General features: G+C 34.4%; 1 protein-coding gene and 1 non-coding gene across 5 annotated transcripts in view; one reads left to right on the forward strand and one right to left on the reverse strand.

The window, feature by feature from the left end:
* Window positions 1-23,156, forward strand: part of LOC109113763 (kelch-like protein 29) — a 249,645-nt gene that overhangs the window by 183,988 nt on the left and 42,501 nt on the right. For all 4 annotated transcript variants that reach the window (XM_042747377.1, XM_042747376.1, XM_042747379.1 and 1 more), the window contains 3 exons: window positions 2,109-2,305; window positions 5,860-6,119; window positions 21,812-22,010. In XM_042747377.1, coding sequence (XP_042603311.1) covers window positions 2,109-2,305; window positions 5,860-6,119; window positions 21,812-22,010 — 656 coding nt within the window. The remainder of the gene's footprint in view (window positions 1-2,108; window positions 2,306-5,859; window positions 6,120-21,811; window positions 22,011-23,156) is intronic.
* LOC122141175 lies at window positions 19,845-19,951 on the reverse strand. The gene has a single exon (XR_006157601.1). It is a non-coding gene; the product is annotated as a U6 spliceosomal RNA (small nuclear RNA).

Here is a 23,156-nt window from a genome sequence, read left to right on the forward strand (position 1 = left end):
CAGGTCGAATGCCCAGCAGTTTTAATCAATAAATTAGCAGGAAAACATTCGGCCAAAATGACCGTTTCGGCAGGTGGATTATCACACAGGCTGAGAAAAATATCTAGAATCACCTCATTTTCACCTTAATGGACTTTTCATGTATATCGGCTTTCCATCTGGTAGCTTGGCACTTATCTGGTGACTGTACACATCAGTGCTATCTTCAGCCCACACTAAAACACAATCAACGGCTGCTTGGCTATTAATTTCACTCCTCCTGCCCTTGACCTTCAGGGGATTATCGTTCCTCTCGGAACATAAAACCACTGACGCTGCTCATTATTCACATTTCCCATCCACCCCTGGGAATGATCACATTTGAAGTGGTCGCGACGACTGCATGTGAAAGACATGAGCGGGCAGGTAACTGTGAGAGTCTCACATGCAGATCCAGAGAGCTGGTGTGCCTTGGATGTGCTCGGGGTGCTGTGGGAATCTTATTAACGCAATGAAACGCTTCGTCTCGGCCGCTTTACTGTGCGATCGCTCCGTGTGGACAGGCAGATTGCAGTGTCAGTCCTCCTCTCCTTCCATGTCTTTCTTCCCCCTGTCATCCTCTCTGTGCGTTTGTGTGCAACATGTGCCCGTCCTCAAAGCATGCCGTGCTCATGTTTCATAAAAAGTGTTTCACTTCTTTCTTTCATTCAGATTGAGTTTAATTTCAGATGCAAGAAACAAACTGTACTGAGTCTATGCTTTGTGCTTTTCCTGTAGGGTCCTTCTACAAAACAGATGCCTTTTGTGTGTGTAAAAAAAAAAAAATATATATATATATATAATAGAAAAAAGAGAAATGATGCATAACTAGTGCCAAATTTTACTACATCTTTATGTCATGAATGCCATGTTTCTACTTTCTATATAACATGCACATTTTGATGAAAACAAATTGGAATATATGGAAATAAAAGCTAGCATTTTGTCATTTTGTCAAGTGTCTTTAGTCTATATATATATATATATATATATATATATATATATATATATATATATATATATATATATATATATATATATATATATATATATATTTTTTTTTTTTTTTAGTGAAACAGTGTATTACTACACTGCACAACATATTTTAACGTTGTAAATACAACAAATATAAAGAAAAATTTCAAGAAAATAGTATTTGCGTTTTTCTACTTCAAAATTTCAAATTTAACTGTAATTCTTTGTAAAAATTTTGTAGAAATTTCTGAGTGAAAACTATTTCTACATCTTTTTTCTGTGTATAAAATGCTTACAATATTATTTATTTGTTGTTGTTTTATATTATTATTTATTTAGTCACATTTCAATTATATAATCATCTAAATACAACATAGATTAGCCAAGATCCTGCCAAGAAAAATCAATACAAACTGTATTAATCACCACATACTATATTAATACTGACGATTAGAAAACAGTAAAATTACCTGATTTGTAAAAGCAATTATTCAAAGGCAAAAGGAAATGAATGTTAACTTTTTAACATATTTTTTGTTAATTCATTCATATAATTAAAAACAATTCAAATGAAATTAAATTAAAATATAATTATATTAATTATATATTTTTTATAAAAGCTAATAATATTTTTAAAAATATTAATATAAACAAAATAATTATTAGTAATGAAATAATTATTAATACAGATTAATTAATAACTAATTATTAATAATTTAATATTAATAATTTAATTTATCACTAAACAAAATTAGATGTTGAAAATAAAATATATAAGTAAATAAATAAATAAATAGGTCCTATTGTAACTTGAGTTCAGTTCTCTTTAAAACAGTTTATCTTATGTTTTTGTTTTGTTTATTAAAAAGGGTCCATCGTATATGTCATATGTCAACCCAAAATAAATTAAAATGTATTAATTTTCCTTGAGATGGCAAAATGCATTTTATTAACTTTTAAACACATTATAATGTTTAAAGTCTTACAGAATTTTCTTTACAAAAGGCAGCCGTTTGATAGAACCATCCAGTAATGGATTTTGGATGTATTTGAAACATGACTTTCCCTGTGATCATGAGCTCTGTGTTTGTGTGTGTGTGTGTGTGTGTGGTCAGGTCATCGAGAGAGACGGGCAGTGGAGAGAAGCTGGAGCTGAAGATGACTAACATCGGTGCAGATGTGCTGGAGCTGCTGCTGGAGTTTGTCTACACCGGCTCGCTGGTCATCCACTCGGCCAACGCCAAAACCCTGCTGGAGGCTGCCAACAAGTTTCAGTTCAACACCTTCTGCAAAGTCTGCGTGTCTTTCTTAGGTATGGAATTCATAAGATCCCAGCATCCATCAGATGTAGTCATGTACAAGTTAATTCGTATAAAGGTCAGAGAACAATTGCATTGAAATGTCAAACCCGATGTCACAATCTCATCCAGCACTGATTATTCCAATCAATACCAAATATAGAGGAGGTTCAGATGACCAGCAGAGTGAGGAAAGGTCTGGCAGGAGATGAGGAAAAATTTAGAAAGCTGAGAAAGTAGTGTTTCTTCAACTATGAGCACTTTTGCACATGACAAAACTACAAATGAAACTCGTGAGAGTATAGAACTAGCAATTTATAGATACAAATGTCTGACACCTTCGTCTTGCTAAAGCTAATTTCCTAGATGTTTATGTATCATCTTTTCACTCTTTTGAAATAATATCACTAAATTACAGTAGTCAACATTTGAAGTGGATCAAAAAAGTCCATCAAAGTTGTCTTAAGACAAGAACGGGTATTGTTTTGGTTTCAGGACAACTTTGATGAAAGGTTTTGATCCACTTCAAATGTTGACTACTGTAGTTTGGAAATGTCAAAATAAAATAAATTCTGTTCACAGGTGATATTTACCTTGATTTTTCTTTTCTTTCTTCTTATTTCTTAAGCTCTTCCATCATAATTTGTGTAAAAAAAATTAAAAAGTACACTATTATTCAACAGGCAAGTCTCTTTTTTTTTTAAATGAAATTAGTTGTTTTTTTTTCAGCTTGGACACTTATTATGTTACAGAACATTTATATTAAACATAAATACAGTTCTTTTGAACTTTATATTAATCAAAAAAAATCTTTAAAAATACAGTTTTTACAAAAAATCTGAAGCACCACAACTGTTTTCAACATTGACAATAAATGTTTCTTGAGCAGCAAATCAGTATATTAGTATGATTTCTGAAGAACCGTGTGACACTAGACTGGAGTAATGATGCTGAAAATTGCTTTGAATTGCAGGAATAAAATACATTTTAATATATATTCAAATAGAAAACACATTTTTAAAACTGTAAAAAGATAAGTCACAATATTACTGTTTTTTTACTGTGTTTTATATCAAATAAATGCAGTCAGATTAATCATAAGAGACTACTTTCAACCTCAATTCTTTCAATTTTTTTACCACCTACCAACATCAGACTTTTAAAAAATGATTTTGTTGTTTGACCCTTGTCCCAGTCTTAAAATATGCAACTCTATTTGAAGGTTGGGACAAGGTAAAAAAAAAAAAAAAAAAAAAAAAAAAAAATCCTTGCATAAAAAGGCATTTGAAAAAATGTAAATAATATTAAACAGCAAAAATAAATGATGAACACATATTAAAAAAAAAAAAAAAAATAATATATTTAATGTGACTTTCATTGTAATAAACAGAAAAGAAATCTGTTATTACTATTGTAAATCGTCTGTAATGAAAATAAAAATAAAAATTCAAGCTCTTACTTGAAGAATCAGTCATATATAATGCTGGTGGAACATCTCAGAAAGCTTCAGCGATGATATTACCTTATCAAAAAGTCATGCTGCTGAGGTTTGTCATACCATTGATATACTATATGCCCAGAATGTGGATGAAGTCAAACTTCTGGTTTAAAAGGTCAGAAAAGATATACCACCAAAAGCTATTGATTTGTTTCTTTCTAGTCTGCATTAGTGCTCCAGTATGTTTGCAAGTGCCTGTAAGACCCCAACAAATGAAAGTCAGTGTAATGCATTCAGAAACATCAGGTTGAGGATTGGTTTGTGCCTTTGGGCAGAAAATCTGATTGCATGTCAAAGTTGCAAAGTACAAAACAATTGATTAAGTCCAGCGAGGTTGTGTAGAAATGAGGGGAACACAGGTTTGGAAATATATTTCAATGCCAAACTACACAGCACACAGTCTGGGAATTCAAGGACCGCATATTAACAGAGCGTTCTTTAAAATAGGTTTAAGAAAAAGAGGTTAGAGCAGCTGAAGTTCTGTTGGTAGCGAGGTGCAAGCCATGTGTTAGTAATGCCACACACAGCACTGTTGACTCAGAAACTTCAGAACGTGTCTATAAACTCATGCTAGCACCGGACATAAGCCTCGCTCTGCGGTCTGTCTGCCTCTGGCACAAACCTCACCTAAAACAATCATTTTTCCTTCCTCTACGAGTGGAAGAAGACGAGTGGCACGTTTGGCTTATTGGCGATGGCACGCTACAGGCCAGCCTCCACAGACACAGACATAATAAAAGCCCATCTGCCTCCACCAGGCACTCACTCAACCATTTTTACAACAATTTGTACTCTTTTGTTTTATATTGGAGACAAATTGGGTTGTGTAATAACTGTCGATGTCACGGGGGTTTCGGTGCGGTCCACATTTATTATATTTATCCGGATCAGGTTGCGTCTGTTACAGAGTGATTTAGATCTACTGTCCTTGTTGTTTGCAGTCTTGGAGGTATTTGTTTATTGGATTGTCATAGACAAGCATTTTGCATCGCAGCAATCATGGATTTCAATGTCAGTTACGTAGCAACTTATTTATTTATTTTTAAATCTGTATATATACAATTTTATTTAAAATAATTACAAAAAACAATCATTTTTACAATTATATAATATGCATTTTGAAAATTTTACATTATATATATATATATATATATATAGGTAGTCAATGTTTTTGAAAGAAATCTCGGTAACACTTTACTTAAAGCCTTAAAGCCTTTATGTATAATCTATTATATACAGTATATACACTTTTCAATCCATTGTTACGCAATGCATTTTAAATTTAGTTATAATTATTTACGACAAGATATAATGTATTAAAACACACATTATGAATGATTATAATGCATTATACCCTTCAATAACCCATTTAAAATGCATTATACATAAAGGCTTTAAGTAAAGTGTTACCGAAATCTCTTATGCTCACAAATGCTGCATTTATTTGATCCAAAATACAGTTAAAATTGTAATATTGTGAATTATTGCTATTTAAAAGAACTGTTTTCTATTGGACTATAAAAGCATACTAGTTATATATATATATATATATATATATATATATATATATATATAAAATTCACATCTTTAGTATTTCATCACATATGTGTACTTTAGCTTTTCTTCTTATGCTTTTCATATCTGAATTAGAAAGAGACTCTTAAGAAACCACTCAGACTGGCAATCCAGGCTTAGATTCATTCACCACAGCAGGAGTGTCAGACTCATATTCAGCTCTTGTGGTGTAAAATAGGGCTCTCCACTTACACAAAGACTCTTGCCTTGTTAAAAACGTGGACCTTTGCACCCGCTTGGTCAAATACCTTCAGATGAGACTCAGCGGGACTAAAGATGAGCTTCACCTGGCCAATCTAATCCACAGGACAGCGTCCCAACCCGCTGCTCTGAGCTCGATTGATTTGTTCTGTTGTTTGTCTCCGGAGCGCCTTAAGCAGGGGCCCTTCTCTGGAGTCTCCCAGATATACAGCACAGATAGCTTTGCTAGAGCCTCATCCCCTCTGTGCTGTGATCTTTTATGGATGTGAGTGCCTCTCTTGTTCTCTTCTTCAGAAAAGCAGCTGACTGCAGCAAACTGCCTGGGGGTTTTGGCCATGGCCGAGGCCATGTGCTGCACGGAGCTCCACAACATGGCCAAGGCCTTCGCCCTGCAGAACTTCCCCGATGTGGCAGGACAAGACGAGATCCTCAGCATCTCCAAAGAAGACCTCATTAACTACCTGTCCAATGACAGCCTGAACACTAAGGCCGAGGAGCTGGTTTATGAGACCGTCATCAAGTGGATCAAGAAGGACCCAGTGGGTAGAGTACAGGTGAGATCAGCAACGTTCACATGTGCATGTTGAAGAAGCTGCTTCAAATCTATGCCTTGTCTGCATTTTGTCCTCCAAAAATATCATTGGACCATTGAAACACTGAAACATTGGACCAAACGTTTGGAATCCCAATCTATATATAGGGATAGTACTTCCAAAAAGGAAAAAAGTATTTTAAAGGATGCATGTAATCAAACAGTTGACAGTAGACATTGAGTTCCATAGTATAGAACAAATACCATGAAAGTCAATGGCTACCGTCAACTGTTTGGTAACCCACGTTCTTCAAAATATCTTCTTCTATGTTTAACGGAAGAAAGAAGTTTGTACCGGTTTGAGGAAGTGTGAATGATGACAGAATTTTGCATTATTGGGTGACCTATCCCTTTAAATTAAACAATGAAAGTACAGTATCGGTCATTACTTACTTTTATGTCAATTCAACACAAACTTCCTTGATGAATGTCTTTAATCAGCTGGTTCTTTTTTAGTGAATCATAAACATACAGCTGAACCACTGTGGTACAATTCTCAATGAACTGATTCATTTCAGTGTGATATGATTGCTGAATTAATGACTCTTATGAACTGGTTCTTTTTAGTGAATCAGATACATATAAGGTGAACTGTGTAGTCTCAAAATGACTAATTTTTCCTTTTAACCAAATGAAAAACCTACAGCACAACCAATGTAACCTGATTCCTGAACATATTATACTTATAAAGCAATTCTTTCACGGGAATCCATCAAAAACATAAAGCATGACCAATATAGTCTCAATTTTGAACAATAGACTCTTGTAAGAGAACTGAAATTGTATCGCAAATATGATCATGAAACAGTTCTTTTAGTGATTCAAAAAACATAGCACTGTGTAGTCTGATTCCTGAATAAATTATTGTCTCTAGTTCCCAAACAAATTATTCTTTTTAGTGAATCAGTCAAAAACATACAGTATGACACATGTAGTCTGATTCCTGAACAACTGACTCTCATGAGCCGAATCTTTTTAGTGAATCAAAATCATAGTAAAACTATCTATTCTGATATCCGAATTAATGATAACCTGTTTCTTTTTAAAAACTTAAAATAGCACAACACTTTTAGTGTATCAGTCCAAACATACGGAGTGACCATTGTATTCAGATTCTTGTGTGAATTACTGTTTAAACCTGTTTAGTACTGTTTAGTTAATACATCAAAAACATAGTGTCCTATAGTCCTGAATCAATGACTCTTATGAAACAGTTATTTTTAGTGATTCAAACATAGTGCACACTCTGTAGTCTAGTTCCTCAATGAATGACTCTTTTGAGCTGATTCTTTTTATTGAATCACAAATGAATGACTCTAAGAACAAGTTTTTAGTGAATCAACAACATAGAACACAATAAGTGTTGTCTGATAAAAACATTTCCTGCTGTTGTATTGTATTTTTGACCCAGCATACAGGTATTTCATCTTTCAAAATAAAAAAAAGTGGTCTCATAAATTCATAAAGTCTATTCTTAATCAATTTTTAGTGTCTGTTTTGCACATTGAGTCTTAAAACTCTTTTATTTAGCACTGTGACTGCTTTCTGTTTGGTAGTTTTGTCTGAAAGCTGAATTTTGAAAGCCTCTTTTTGTTGAGACACAGCAAGAGTTCAGGCCCCCTGAAGTGCCTTTGTTTCTTTCTGGATCAAGAGACCTGTCTGCGGTGGGCTAGACAATTCAATAGGGCTTCCTCAAATCTCACTTCACATTGAAGAAGTTTTGGCTTCCCGGACCCCCGAGAACAAGAGGTCAACACTATTTTGCTGGCCTTGCACTTCTTTTTCTGTTACCCTGAAGAATACATTCAGGCAAGTTGCAGCAAACATAAATAAGAGAGAGCGGAGCAGAGGGCCATGCAGAAGTCGAGGCCCGAGATCAGATATTCAGGGGCCATGCGGCATGACACTAGACTCTTTGGAGCACTGATGGGGTGCAGTGACTGTCTGAAATGGATGAGCCATGTGTGACAGTGCTGCTGCTTAAAAAAACCCTCATGCACCGCCACAAGCTTCTCTGCGCTATAAAACGGTCGGCGACTCCGCAGAGTTCATAAACAACTCTGAGCCACAGATGCATTTTTCACAATCTTTCTCTCCGTCTCTCTCTCTCTTTCTAAATTTCACCCCCTTCCACACTCCAATGGAAGGGTTTTGATTGAATCCACTGACATTTCCTAAGGATATATCAGCTCCAATTATCACAGTCGATGCACAAAGGCAATTGCTTGTTGTTGCTCTGAGCAAACGTTTGTTTGTTTGAGAGTGTCTCTGCGGTCCGAGATGGGGATTGTTTTTGGCCGAAAGTATAGATAATGAAAAAATAACATCATCTATGCTTCATGGTAAATTAGTGCTAAATTAGTGGGCGGCGTGTGGGCTGCGTGCAGCCGCCAGACCTCCGTGCACAGTGATGTATGGATCTTTATTGTGCAATCCTTCACGCCGCTGAACAATTTGCATTAGTTTATTACAGTGAGTCAACATGCTTTTTATGTGCTTGTAACACAAGGGCCTCCGCGAGCCGCTGGGGAAGGAGCCGAGCTTTAAATAGAGCCTCTCACGGCACACCTGGGATCGGAATGAGCCGCTGCATGAGATGTGAATGATCAGCCCTGTCCTAATGTTAGTAAATGATCCTTACTTTGTCCTTGGTCCAGTAGTCATACGTCTAGATGGACTGGGTGATTTATGGTGACTCATTCTGATTTGGATTGGTGTGTGAGAGACTGTGGGAAGAAATTGGATTGAGAATATGCCATTCAGAGGGATAAAAGTACCTAGCCACTTGTTTTATCACTTGCTTAATGAGTGTGAAAGATCAGCCGGGTTTACTGAAGCATTCGGAACACATAGATCTAGTCGCACGCAACCAGACTTTTGACTGTCATCATAAATGCGGTCCGCGTTGCAGATCATTATGACTAGAAATTGACAGGAAGGCATCCAATGTAGCAACCATTTAGATGTTTTATAAATCATTTCCCTTAATTCTTGGTGCCATAATTATAGTATTTTAAGAGCTTTTATTTTGCTTGGTCCATTTGCTTGACAAAAATCCCATTTATTTCTTCCATAGTGGAATTGATTTTTAACACTACAGTGAGCTCTTGAAGTTGTTAATCGATGCTTCTGTTGGAGCCATTTTTATGCTTTATTTCTATTTTTATATCTCAATAACTTTGTGTGTGTGTTTCGCAGTGCAGTTCCTAGTGAAGGTCTAGGCTACCCATGAATTATGAAAGAAACGATCCGACAGTCAGAGAGTCACTCCAATGAAGCATTGTGAATAACACAGTCGAAACTACTTGTACACTATACATAAACTTTTTTTTATGTATATTTTAAAGTGTACATTGAAAAGTTTGGAGTCAGTACGTTTCAGGGTTTTTGTTTTTTCTTTTGACGAAATGTATTATTTTTATTAAGCAAGGATTCATTAAATTGATCAGAATTGACAGTGAAGACATTTATAATGTTACAAAATATTTCTATTTCTAATTCTATTTGATTTCTAATGCTATTATAAGAATAAGAATAATATATTTTGTGTTTGTTGAACAGCAAAACAGCATATTAAAGTGAATACTGAAGAATCATGTGACATTGAAGTCTGAAGTAATGCCATAAATTATATTTTAAAAGATGTTTAAATAGAAAACAGACTTCTTTCATCCTTCTGTGAGACTTCTTTCAAAAGCATTTAAAAAAAATTTTTGACCTCAAACTCTTGAACATTAGTGTATATTTGTATATATTTGATTATATTTGATTATAATGAAAATATTTTTCTATATTTATAAACAGAAAGGCTTTATTTTATTTTATTTTATTTTATTTTATTTTATTTTATTTTATTTTATTTTATTTTATTTTATTTTATTTTATTTTATTTTACAGATCCAAGGTGGATTTAACAGTAGGCAGTTACTGTTGCACTCCGTTGAACATATGAGTCATTCAATTTAAGTGCCTACTCTCCTCCAAATCTATTAATTATGACAATCTGATTACTATCAGTAAATTACAATTACTGGGCAAACATTACATCAACTACTTTATATGCATAAGCCAGGCTGATGAAGTTTCTAATGTGGCCCACCACTTTTTTCATTGTCCTTATGTCCTTTCTTATTAGACGCACCAGTTGTAACGTGCGTCCTGATTCCCAATAATTGTGCCGTTTTGTTCTGCATCCAATATGCTTCAGACAGTCTAATAGCGTAGCCCAAGATTCAATTGTTCAAAAGAGAAAGCAAACTTCATAGTCTGACCGCCTCCAGTGACTCAAATATCATGTGCAAGCACAAAAATCAGCTTTGATAAACCTTGGCCTCAGTGCCACGCGTCCACCTGCCGGGACCGAGCAGCAGTCACACTGTCACTCAAACGCAGACTAAACTTCCCGAGACTGCTAACAGCATGGCTCTGGAGCCGCCAAAGATCAGGCCCTTGTCCTGCCGAGCACAAGTCAAAATCCAAACCCTTTCCACGACACGTCCAGAGCCCGGCCCGCACGCTTTCAATTAGAGCTGTACAGTCCTGCCAAGCCCTGCGCAGCGGAACCATTAAATAAACGCCCCGGACGAATTCATACAGTGCTTTATCGTGACCGGTGAGGCCGGCTGACAAAGAAGGTTGATTAATTGCATCTCCTTTGAGGAGAGAACTAATATGCAGCTGAAAAGAATGCTTAATGATGGTTTTTGCACAAGGGGGCAATCTGCATTCCCCCTCGGCAGGGATATCTAATTCAGCAGTCAGAAAATAACAATGGATGTGGCGGCGTTGATGCTCAGGCCTGGCAGACAGTGCTCATTAGCTGCCGGGGTCATGTTTGACTTGAGGGCACAGAGGAGAATCTTCCCATTTCAGCCTTTTAATGAGATCAGAACTTCTTGAATTTGCAGATGTTACTGAGGACTTCAATCTCACCCCTCATTCAGTCCTAGTATAAAGACGTGACGGCTGGACTATTACCCATTCACCATGACCATTTAGTCTAAATTAAAACTGTAAAGGAAATATATAGCAGAGAAGTGCAGTAGTTTATTATCGTTTGCAGATCAAATGTGCTGGGTGGTTATTGGTCTGTTTATTTTGATGTTATTGATCTGTGCTTAATTTCGCATCATAAAATACCTGGACTTTTCTGGCTCGGTGGAAATAAGAGTTCAATCTACTAAAGTTTACAACGCAAAGGTGTTATTCGATAATCAAACACGCTCTTCTAAACTCTCTCATTATGTTGCACTGGGACGTTTGACTCATTTTAGTGAATACGTTGGATATAGTTCAAAAAATGATTCTTAAATGAATCTCTGTGCTGATATTCCTGAAGCATGTTTTATTATTACTTCAGTCTGCCTGCATGTAAATTTGAGTATGTAGTACAGTGTGAAAACAGTGTCTTATCCTGTATTTGTTGGGGAAATACTGAAAAAGATAGTATTATAGTACTATTTTGCCTTAAACTTTAAATAGATTTATTTTATTCACCATAAGCTGGTAGTTAAAATATTAATCACCAATTAATTTCTGGGCAGATATCTCTTTGTGTTATATACTGTACATATAAACACCTTAATTGTACAGTAGAAACAAAAACAACTTATTTAATCAGTGTGTGAGGAGCTACTGTACATTGAAAATTATTTTTTGTTAGAGCACTATTTATTTATCAATTAGTCAGAATTTCATTTTCAATTTAATGTGTTTTTTTAATGACTAATTAATGTAAAAACACTAACTTGAGTTAAAACATAGTGAGGAACTGTAGGATTTTGTATGCTAAATATTTCATCACAGTAGCACTAAATGCACTAAAATGAATCACATTTCCCAAAGCATGTTTATGACTTCAGTTTGCTGTGTAAATGCAATACAATGTGAAAATCAGTTTTGTCTTGTTACAATGAAATGTAGTCTTTTTAGTGAAAACTTCAAATATATTGAATTGAATCACCATAGTTTTACATAGCAATGTATTTTTTAATTAATTTTCCAGTGCTTAGTGGGGTCCTTCATTCATACATACCTCTTTTTTGTGCATCAATTCAGGACTGTAAATCACATTGCTAGTTGGTTTGGTTCACGACCTAAAACTATTTATTTAAAAGCATTTTGAAATGCCTGCAGTGTGAAGGAAATGAATGAGAAAAATGCTTGAGGAGCCGAGACTGCTGAGAAAACGGCCAGCCACTGTTGCGCTTTATTGAGACGGTGAGTCAGCTTCGGCTCCTATGCATACATCTCTGTTGTGTTCACTCTTTCAAAAGCTGAAAGCCAGGCGTAAGCCCAACTGAATCTCGCTTCAATGCACACAGAGTTTTCCCTCTCTTCACTTGCGTTGCTCTCTGTCTCTCTTTCTCTCTCTCTCTCAGGAAGGGATACCCCCCGGCTGAACTCTTCTGTTTTGTGTTTGAGAGAATATTTCAGTGGCTCATTTCTTTCTGCCTGGCTGATGTTATATTTAAGGGAGACTAAATAAAGTTTCTCCACACTCTGTATCTTCTGCATAAAAACAACATGAAGCCTCTCACACACATTTGCTCTGATTCTAAACCCGAGCTGCCTGTGGAGGCAGTGTTTTCAGACAACAGACTCAACGTTCATGACTCCAAGGCTTTTGGAAAAGCATCGTTCTTTGGCCGAATTTTATGTACACTGCCAAAAAAAGAGAGATTTTTTTCTTTTCATTGAACATTCTAATCATTCTTAAATCAAGATACATTTACTTGAGGAGCAAAATACGTAACATATAATGCATGTCTTGTAATTAAGCCTTTGTTTGACTTTTGTAAGCCACTTGCTAAATGCATAAATTAAAAGAATTACTCATAAATGTAAATGTCTTGTTTTCTGGAAAAAAGGTGACTTTATGCTTAAAATAAAAATAAATATTTCCCAATAAGGGAACAAAAATAAACCTAATGTAAAGGGGAAATTTTATTTAAGAATGTTTAGATAATTGTACTGAAAAACAAGACAATTTTGTGTGTGTGTGTGTGTGTGTGTGTATCTATCACTGAAACTAAAGTCTGTAGAATTGGTACATATGTATATTTATTAGAAAATATTTTTGGAATATTTGAGGAAATATTATTTTTGATAATTTTAATACAATATATCTTTCCTCATCTTTGTATTGGCTTTTTTTTTCAGAAAACAAGACTTCTTACGTCATTTTGCTTCTCAAGTAATTGTGTCTTGATTTAAGAATGTTTATATATTTGTGCTGGTAAACAAGAGAAAAAATGTGGAAGAAAATATTTTTGCAGTGTTTCCCTAATTACAAATAATGTCTTTAGAATTAATATATATTAAAAAAATATTTAAAAAAAAATTAATAATAATAATTATTATTATCAAAATAATTATTTTTTTAATTTATATAATATGTTAAAGTGTGAAAGTGATGTAACATACAGCCAAGTATGGGGACCCATACTCAGAATTGGTGCTCTGCATTTAACCCATCCGAAGTGCACACACACAGCAGTGAACACACACACACCGTGAACACACACCTGGAGCAGTGGGCAGCCATTTATGCTGCGGCGCCCGGGGAGCAGTTTGGGGGGTTCGGTGCCTTGCTCAAGTGCACCTCAGTCGTGGTATTGCTGGCCCAAGACTCGAACCCACAACCTTAGGGTTAGGAGTCAAACTCTTTAACCACTAAGCCATGACTTCCCCAAGTTTTACTGGTTTTACCGCCTAAAGTGACTTAATTTTAATGCATTTTTACGAAAGACTTCTATTATGTAATTTTGCTTCTCAAGTAATTTTGTCTTGATTTAAAGAAATTTGTACTAGAAAACAAGAGAAAAGTGAAAATCCAAGATTGAAGAAAAAGTGAGAAAAATACTTATGAATAAATGTTTACCTACACTTTAAAAAAAAAATAAATAAAGGTTCTTTTGCATCTGTGGTTTCATGAAGAACCTTTAACATCCATGGAATCATTCCATTCTACAAAAGGTTCCCTGTAGTGGAAGAAGGTTCTTAGAGGAGCCCAAAATGGTTCTTCTATGACATCGCCGTGAAAACCTCCTTTGAACCCTTTATTTCTCAGAGTGTAGTGTTTGTGCATGCTGTGTTTTATTAATATGCTGATTTGAGTATTGCAGTGTTAGCATAGCAGCTTGTATTGGAATCAATAGTGTGCCGTGTCTCATGTGGAGTGCTATTTGTGAGGCACACAGAGTTGGTGCCAATTTAAAGAGTTTCAAATCAGTCATTTATGAGGTTCCATGGTTGTTAGGATGCTGTCTAGGCAGGCAGCTCTCTAGGTTTCGGAACAGAGCAATAGACACTCAGATGCTGCTTCCTGCTGCCCCGCAGACAGCAGGAAGTGGAAAATGCTCCATGTGCTCTTCTTGTCACCGAACGCCCCCCAGCAGGTTCACACCTAGACTCTGTCATTGTAGCCCAGCGTGCCATCAGACTGATTAGCTCTGACATGAGAGTCAGTGTGCATCACTGTGTGTGTTGTGCTCTGATGCGTTCACTTCTTTTGTCTCTGTGGCTCAGATGGTTTTGGAGCTGATGTTGCGTATGCAGGTTTAATGTGGCCGCTGAGGTGTGTAAGTATTGTGTCTGGGACGGGAAGGTAAGATTCCGTGCAATGTCTCACCAGTAAGCCAATACCTCTTGCATATTGAATGAGTCGAGCGAATGCATAAAACTTCTTTAAGTGCTGCGGTGTGGAGGTGGAAATTTGCTGGTTCGATCTCTGCGAGGAGCAAGAGATGAGCGATCACCATTGTGCCCTTAAGCAAGACACTTAACCTCTCAAATAACTGCAACTCAAGTTCAGATAGAAGTGTCTGCTAATTGACTTTTGAAAGAAGCTGTGCACTTTAACCATGTTCAAGATCTTATGTGAAGTGTGTATTGTTTCACCACTGCAAAAAAAATCTAATATAAATATAAATACAAACATAAATAAAACATTTTTAAAAAAAAAATACAAAAAACAAACAATTATGACCACACACACACAAATCGTGCTCTGCATTTAACCCATCCAAAGTGCAACACACACACACACACACACACCGTGAACACACCCGGAGAGTTAAACTCTCTAACCATTAGGCGACGACTTCCCCATAAATACATACATACATAAACATACAGACGGATGGATGTATAGATAGATAGATTAGATGTAGATAGATAGACTAGAATTATTTCAATTTTATAGTTTGAATAGAAATATTCCTACTTTATTCATATATATATGAGATAATGAAACTTTATAAAATGTTATAAAATATATATTTCATTATCTCATATATGTGTGTGTGTGTGTGTGTGTGTGTGTAAGACAGTAAAATATATATTTTTGGTATTTATATTAATGAAGTATTGTATAGATTATGTGTTAATAAATTGATAATAAATTGTAAATTATATTTTAATCTACATATTGTATTATTTAAATGTATAAAATATATTAATAAAACATTAATAAATTTTTATATTATATTTTATAAAGATTTATTTCATAAAAAGTTCAAAATCTTTTTTCATAAAACGTTTTTAATTTTTATATATATACATGTATTTGATAATGAAATATACATTTTTATATTAATACAAAAATTATAAAAAATGAATATCTAGATATAGTATAGATTCTGCTTTTACTAGAATACAATGATTTGAATATTGATTTGATATTGATTGATACTGAAGTCTTGATAAAGTATTAAGAAAATATTAAGTATTATTAATTAAATATATTAGTGTTAATTTATATTGTAATATTTATATTTTTTTATATTTTTTACTAACATGAGATATCTTATGTATGAGATATCTTTACACAATGATTGTAAACTCTGATTCATTATTGATTCTAGGTTTGATCTACTTTTCACACACATGCACACACACGCTTTGTTTGTTTGTTTATGGGAAAATAATTTTGATAAAATGTAAACTTGTATTATTTACTCTATATATGTGTGTGTGTGTGTGTGTGTGTGTGTGTGTGTGTGTATTATTTAAATAAATAATACTTATGTATTTATATATATATATATATATATATATATATATAATATATATATATATATATATATATATATATATATATATATATAGCAAATTAATGTAAATTCCCATTTTTTGTGTATATGAGAAGTAGTCTGCATATCGTACTTGACATTTCTGCTGCTTTGAGCACGTGGTGTGATCTCCAGTCTCATCATGCGTGCATTCAGCACATCGTCCCGTCACCCTCAAACGTGCCCCTCTCTCTCTGTGGTGATCAACACCTGACAATTACATTACAGGAGCAGAAGGACCCTCTGTCCCCGGAGGTCCCACATGACAGAAGGGAAATGCCCTAAAGGCATGCGTAGACACATAGACAAATAGCTCTACGAGCCGTCAGAGAGGGGATAGGGACTTTGAGGTGCGTGAATTAGAGCTGGTTCACGGATGTGACCCTCCTGATGAAGTCCGTCAGGCACAACCCAGACAGCCAGCTTAAGCACAGCACGTCACTTCCCTTTAGCACTGGTTTAATGCACTGGAGATTGGCGTCGTTAAGCTCATTGACAAATTGAGCCTAGCATTGGAAGGAGTCATAAGCGCAAGGTGCTGGATACATGAATATAAATGAGGCGGAGGATACGGGATGTGTGTGCAGCTAATGCCCTTAGCATGAGTCTCCCTGTGCTGTTTATGGCTGAATAATTCACACAGCTGCATTTGATAGGTGCTGGGTTACAGGTCAGACTGGGTGAAACAGCCCAACACAGCTGAAGAAAAGACTGCTTTTAATTCTGTGGGCTTCCCACAAATCTAGCTAAAATCCCTCATTCTGACAATATGTCTGTTAATATAGGGCGACAGTTCTGTCATGTTTAGTCAAAGTATTGAGCCTTATAAGTTTAGAGCAATGTACTGTAGGTGGGCAGATGATGCTGGAATTTTAGTTTAGAGCAAAATACTTGTTAAATGTATAAAATAAATATATACTATTGTAAAATTGTGATATAAAATAGTTCAAACAAATAATTATATATGACAGGTTATTTATGTATATTTACATAATAACCTGTCTATTTACATAACCTACAGCATATTATATTAATCTTATTTTTTTCAATGTTAAAATATTACTATTTAAAATTAATATTCAGTTTTATATGTGTGTAAATTAGAGATGCATGTGTTAAAATAAAAAAACAAAAAATCCATGTAAAAAAATAAAAAAAATTATATAAAAAATTAAAAAGTTATTAAAACTTGTATTTTATTATTAAAAATAATTTGTTGTAATAAGATATCAAATGATATATTATGATATCAAATTGTTATGTAATAAAGTGTATTTAAAATATTGTAAACACAATTTTAACATGTATTAATATAAAGTAATATTTATTAAATTTAAATGTATTATATTTAATAAACAGTAATATTTTGATATTGAAATTAATTAATAAAATTATTATTAAAAATAAATTAATACATAAATATATCACATTTATATAATATGTAATAAAAATAGTAATGTATTATTTAATGTTTAGTGTTTAATTTTTTCATATTCTTACAACAGAATGTTTCAATTTAGATTTTAACATATAATAATTATTATAACTAATATTATTATTATATACTTTACTTAATGCACTTAATATACATTAAATAAGGTATACTTATGAACTGTAAATGAACACTGTAAAGCAAATATTAAATTAATTTATTTTTTAACACAAATTGTATTTATTTATTTTTTTAAGTTGTGTTCTCTGACTGACTTTTATATGTGGATTTCAGCGGTTCTGTCCCCTTTAACGGCTGCTGTCTACATTATGATGTGGATCACAGCGAAATTCTTCATCTTAGTTTCATCTGAGTTCGTGATTTCTTTCCTCTGTTGCGTTTTTCATCCTTCAGGGTAAAATGTGTCACTGCCGAGCCCTGCTGCTTCTTTCGTTTCTTCTGGAGGGTTGCATATTTTATCACTATCACTTAATCGCCCGGCGCAAGACAGGAGCCTACGAGCACCAGCAATGCATTTAGTTGTTCAGATTTATGAGCAAATCCCCCGCGTCTGGTCCCAGCGGCCGGGTCGAGCCGGGAGCTTGTGATTATTTTCTCTAACCAGTCCAAAGCGGTTTGGCTGGGTTGGTTGAGTGTGGTGAGGGGGAAGGGAACGGCGCCGGGGGAGCGTCCGTCTGCTGTGACATTATTTTAGATCAGATCCGCACTGGGATCAGGCCCATTCTGTTAATCCCTGATCTCACAGTCGGGATGCAGGAACAGTTCAGCAATACGTGATCCTGTCGAGGGGACATATGCCAAACCGAGCATGCCACTTATTATATCAGTATGCTAATTATGCACATATGACATGTAAACACAGAGTAATTAACAATCCATAAAGGTGGAAGTCTTGCCAGTGCGCTGAGGTAAACCAAAAAGTTCAGATCCGGCACACGTTTTTAATTGTAAAGCCGTGTGGATATAAAGCACACAGGACAGAAATCACACACGTCCTAAATCTCTCTCGGGCTGTGTGTGCGTCTGGCCTCTTGCCTTCTATTGTTTAGGGAAGATGTTTGCTAAACAAGCTGTTTTTATTTAGGGATGTCAAGAGATTTATTTATTTATTTAATACTAATTAAAGTTTGTTTATCCAACTTTCATATTAGTTAAATAGCCAACTAACTAACTAAATAAATACATAAATATTAATTATTTATATTGTTAATTACCTTGATTTGTTGTTCACAATATAACTAGATTATACTTCACAATATAACAAAAAAAATGCAGTATATTTTTAATGCTTTTTTAATAAATAAAAACAACTATGTAGATTATTTATTTATTATATTTGTTTATTTTTTTTTTGTAATAATTTAATTTTTTTAGGTGACTCTTTTTATTGGTTAAATAGCCAACTAACTAAATAAATACACACATAAATATTAATTATTAATTATATTGTTAATTACCTTGATATATTGGCTGCAATATAACTACATTATAATTCACAATATAACTAGAAAAAAACGCATCACATCATAATGCAATATGTTTTTTTTTTTGTTGTTGTTTATTTTATTAATAAAATCCAGCTATGTAGATTAACATTTATTTATTCATTTATTGTCAAATAGCAGTTTACTAGCTTACTAACTAAATTAATTAATACATATTAATTAATAATTGTAATAGTAATTAATTCACTAAAATAGATCAATTTATTGTTCACACTATAAATTAATTTGGTAACACTTTATTTTAAGGTGCCATTGTTACATGTTACATGTTACATGTACTTACTATTATAATAAGATAAATTATGAATAATTACATGCAAGTAACCCTAACCATATAGTAATTGTATGTAGTTAATTAAAATTACTCAGTACTTCAATGTATGAAAAATGTGAAAGTGACGTGACATACAGCCAAGTATGGTGACCCATACTCAGAATTGGTGCTCTGCATTTAACCCATCCAAAGTGCACACACACAGCAGTGAACACACACCCGGAGCAGTGGGCAGCCATTTATGCTGCGACGCCCGGGGAGCAGTTGGGGGTTCGGTGCCTTGCTCAAGGGCACTTCAGTCGTGGTATTGCCGGCCCGAGACTCAACTCACAACCTTAGGGTTAGGAGTCAAACTCTCTAACCACTAGGCCACGACTTCTCCAGAAAGATGGAGCGCTCCACGGATTTGTGTGTCATCCTTTCGAAGGGGCCATGCTAATCTTCTCTGTATCGATCCAATTTTAGTATTTGTGGCACCATAGCGAGCACACTGTAACAAGGACACCTTAAAATAAGATGTAACCCTGGATTTAATGTGCACCTTGTTATGTGCACTGTTGGTTATTTGTTGATATTGTTTCTTATTTATTTATTTATTCATATATTTACACAACTTTGGTATTGCTAAATAAATTGAAACATAAATAATAATAAGCAAATAAATAAATAAATAGTAGACGTAGTAGTAATGGTAATATTTCTTTCTTTCTTTCTTTCTTCTTTTTTTTTCTTTAAAAACAATTCAATATCAACCAATAACTGATGGTACCGATTATATCAATTTAAATTTTTGTTTAAGCTTTTTGTTGTAGTTAATGCAGCCTTTCTAATATCTTGCTAATAATAAATACAGTAATTTAATGTTTAATAAACAAGATTTAAAAAAAGTTACAGCCGTAATTGAAAATGCTGATAGATTTGAAAAAGAAGCTCTAGCATTAGGATACATGGATGTGCTCTCGAGGGTGATTTTGACCTTCAGCCTCTACGTACTTTTCACAATCCATTAAATTCCCAGTAGATAAAATTAAGTCTCATCCTACTTTTTTTTTCTTATTGAATATGCACTTTCACTACGAAATGTTGCCTTTAATGAGGAATGGCTAGTAAGAGGACTTTGTCAAGGTCAGATCAGGGAAAATCTCGCTCTGAGAGACAACAGAAGCCCAGGTGTTCACACCGGCCGTGTCAGTGTTTCTTACGGATGCTTATGTAATGTGTTGTGAGCTCAGAGGTGAGAGGTTTGGGTTGGCTGCTGTCCCTGTCAGCTTGTGTTTACAGCATTTAACGCTGACGTGAGCAAAACACCCCACTGAGGATGACTCTCAACAAACAAGCTGGCCACGGACAGTCCTCAGTCTGAATGTTTTCAAAGCAAATTCAGTAAAACCAGTAATATTATGAAATATTATTACAATTTAAAATAACAGTTTGTAATTGTAATATATCTTAAAATGCTATTTATTCTTGTGATTCAAAGCTGCATTTTCAGTTTCATTACTCCATTCTCCAGTGTCACATGATCCTTCAGAAATCATTCTAATATGCTGATTTACTACTTAAGAAACATTTATTATTATTAAAAAATGTTGGCAGTTGTGCTGCTGAATATATTTGTGGAGACCATAATACATTTTTTCCAGGACTTTTTGATTAATAAAACAGCATTTATTTGAAATAGAAATTATTTGTAATATTATAAAAGTTTTTAATGTCACTTTTGATCAAATTTAATGAATTCTTGCCAAATAAAAGTATTAATTTTTCTAAAATAAAACAAACAAAAACAAAAACAAGTCTTACAGACCACAGACTTTTGTCTGATAATACTGTATATGCATGATTCTGATTCTTTTGAAATGAATCTGTTAAAGAGTCTAAAATCTGTTTTGAATTCATGAGTTGAATCTAACAACTCACTATTCACTGAATCAATCTGAGCTGTTTTGACTTGCACAATGAACTGCAAGTGACTGCTTTTGTCATTTCTAAATTAAAATAGATTGATAACTGTTACAATGATGTGATCCAATGACATATGAGATACTGACAGCTTGTTCATATTGTATATACTAGATTCACAGTCAGTTTATCATAATAATTGGTGCTTTTTATTTTAGAAAAAAAAATACAAAGAAGTGTTTTTTTTTTTTAAAGAAGGTACAAAGTAGTAGTATTTCTTTCATTAGTATTTAAGTATATGGTACTATATATACAGTAGGACTTCTATTCACTCTTCATGTACTAAAATAATATTTTTGTGGAATTGAATCAGAATCACTGAAGTACTTTCAATAGTAATGCAGACTGAAATCACATGGTGAATATATTTCTCTCTCTTTCTTACAGCACATATCCGAGTTGCTGGCCGTCGTTAGACTTCCATTCATTCACCCCAGTTACCTGCTGAACGTGGTGGACAATGAGGAGCTGATTAAATCGTCGGAGGCTTGCCGAGATCTGGTCAACGAGGCCAAGCGCTACCACATGCTGCCTCACGCGCGGCAGGAGATGCCGACGCCCAGGACGCGGCCGAGACTCTCTGCAGGTCAGACCTTTCACGTTCTAATTCTCATCTGTCTCTCACTAGTCTCAAGTAGCCAGCAGCTTTGACTAAACTGCGAAAGGTCTGTTCCACACTGCAGCTAATTCTGGCTCGAGAACCAGCCGCTTGCAGGAAGCGACCGTCTGGCTGAGATATAAAGTGATCAATCACAGTTTGTTTTGTTTTTATGAGCCGTGTAGGAGCAGGTTCATCTGAAATAGATGATACCACAATATGTTATTGTTTTTTACCAGAGTTTTCAGAAACGCATCACATTATGGACGTTAAATGGGTCGTGAATGCTGTTGCTGATGTTGAAACTCAACAGATTGCATCCGGAAGATTACTTGTGCAAGTTCCTTTAAGACGTTTATCCTGCTGAAGACTCATTATAAAGTTCCCACTAGTGATGCACGGAAATGAATGTTTGGTAACACTTTAGTTTAGGGACCAAATCTCACTATATGAACAGGTTGCTTTTGGCTCGGTGAACGACTGCTGTTTCCAATGAATATGTGTGCATGAGGCAGCAGCGCGATCAAAGTCACAATTCACAATTTTTGGTCACACAGTTAAGGCATAATTCAAAAATGCATAGTGTTAGCAGTTTGAAAAATCCAGAATAATAACAGAGTTAATAAGAATTATTTGTAAATGCTGGACCGTTCTCATTTCGCTCTGCAAATGGAACCTGAAGATTATTATTATTTTTTTTTAGAATGAAACAAAATGAAAAAATTTAGCTTTTATTCCGTGTATATATATATATATATATATATATATATATATATATATATATATATATATATATATATATATATATATAGGCCTATATATGTAATGACTGTTTAATATAGCATGCATAAATAAAACCCTTTTTTAAAAGGTCTTTCTTTAAATTTTTGTTGAGTATCCAATCCTATCCTATTTTTTAATGGCTTTTAAGGATGTTATAATGTATATTATAATGTTATTATTGTTTTACGTCTTCCTTTTATTTGACAATTACATTCAGTTCACAATCCGTCTCTTTGTGTTCCCTGGCAGTAGTTTCGCGAATGATTTTAACACGCAACTGACTTGCAGTTAACGCCGCGGCCCTGCGGCGGCGGTATTACCCATTTTGGTTGCGTACCTACTGTACATATT

Source organism: Cyprinus carpio, chromosome B20 (genome assembly GCF_018340385.1).
Source record: "Cyprinus carpio isolate SPL01 chromosome B20, ASM1834038v1, whole genome shotgun sequence".
In the NCBI taxonomy this organism is placed as follows: domain Eukaryota; kingdom Metazoa; phylum Chordata; class Actinopteri; order Cypriniformes; family Cyprinidae; genus Cyprinus; species Cyprinus carpio.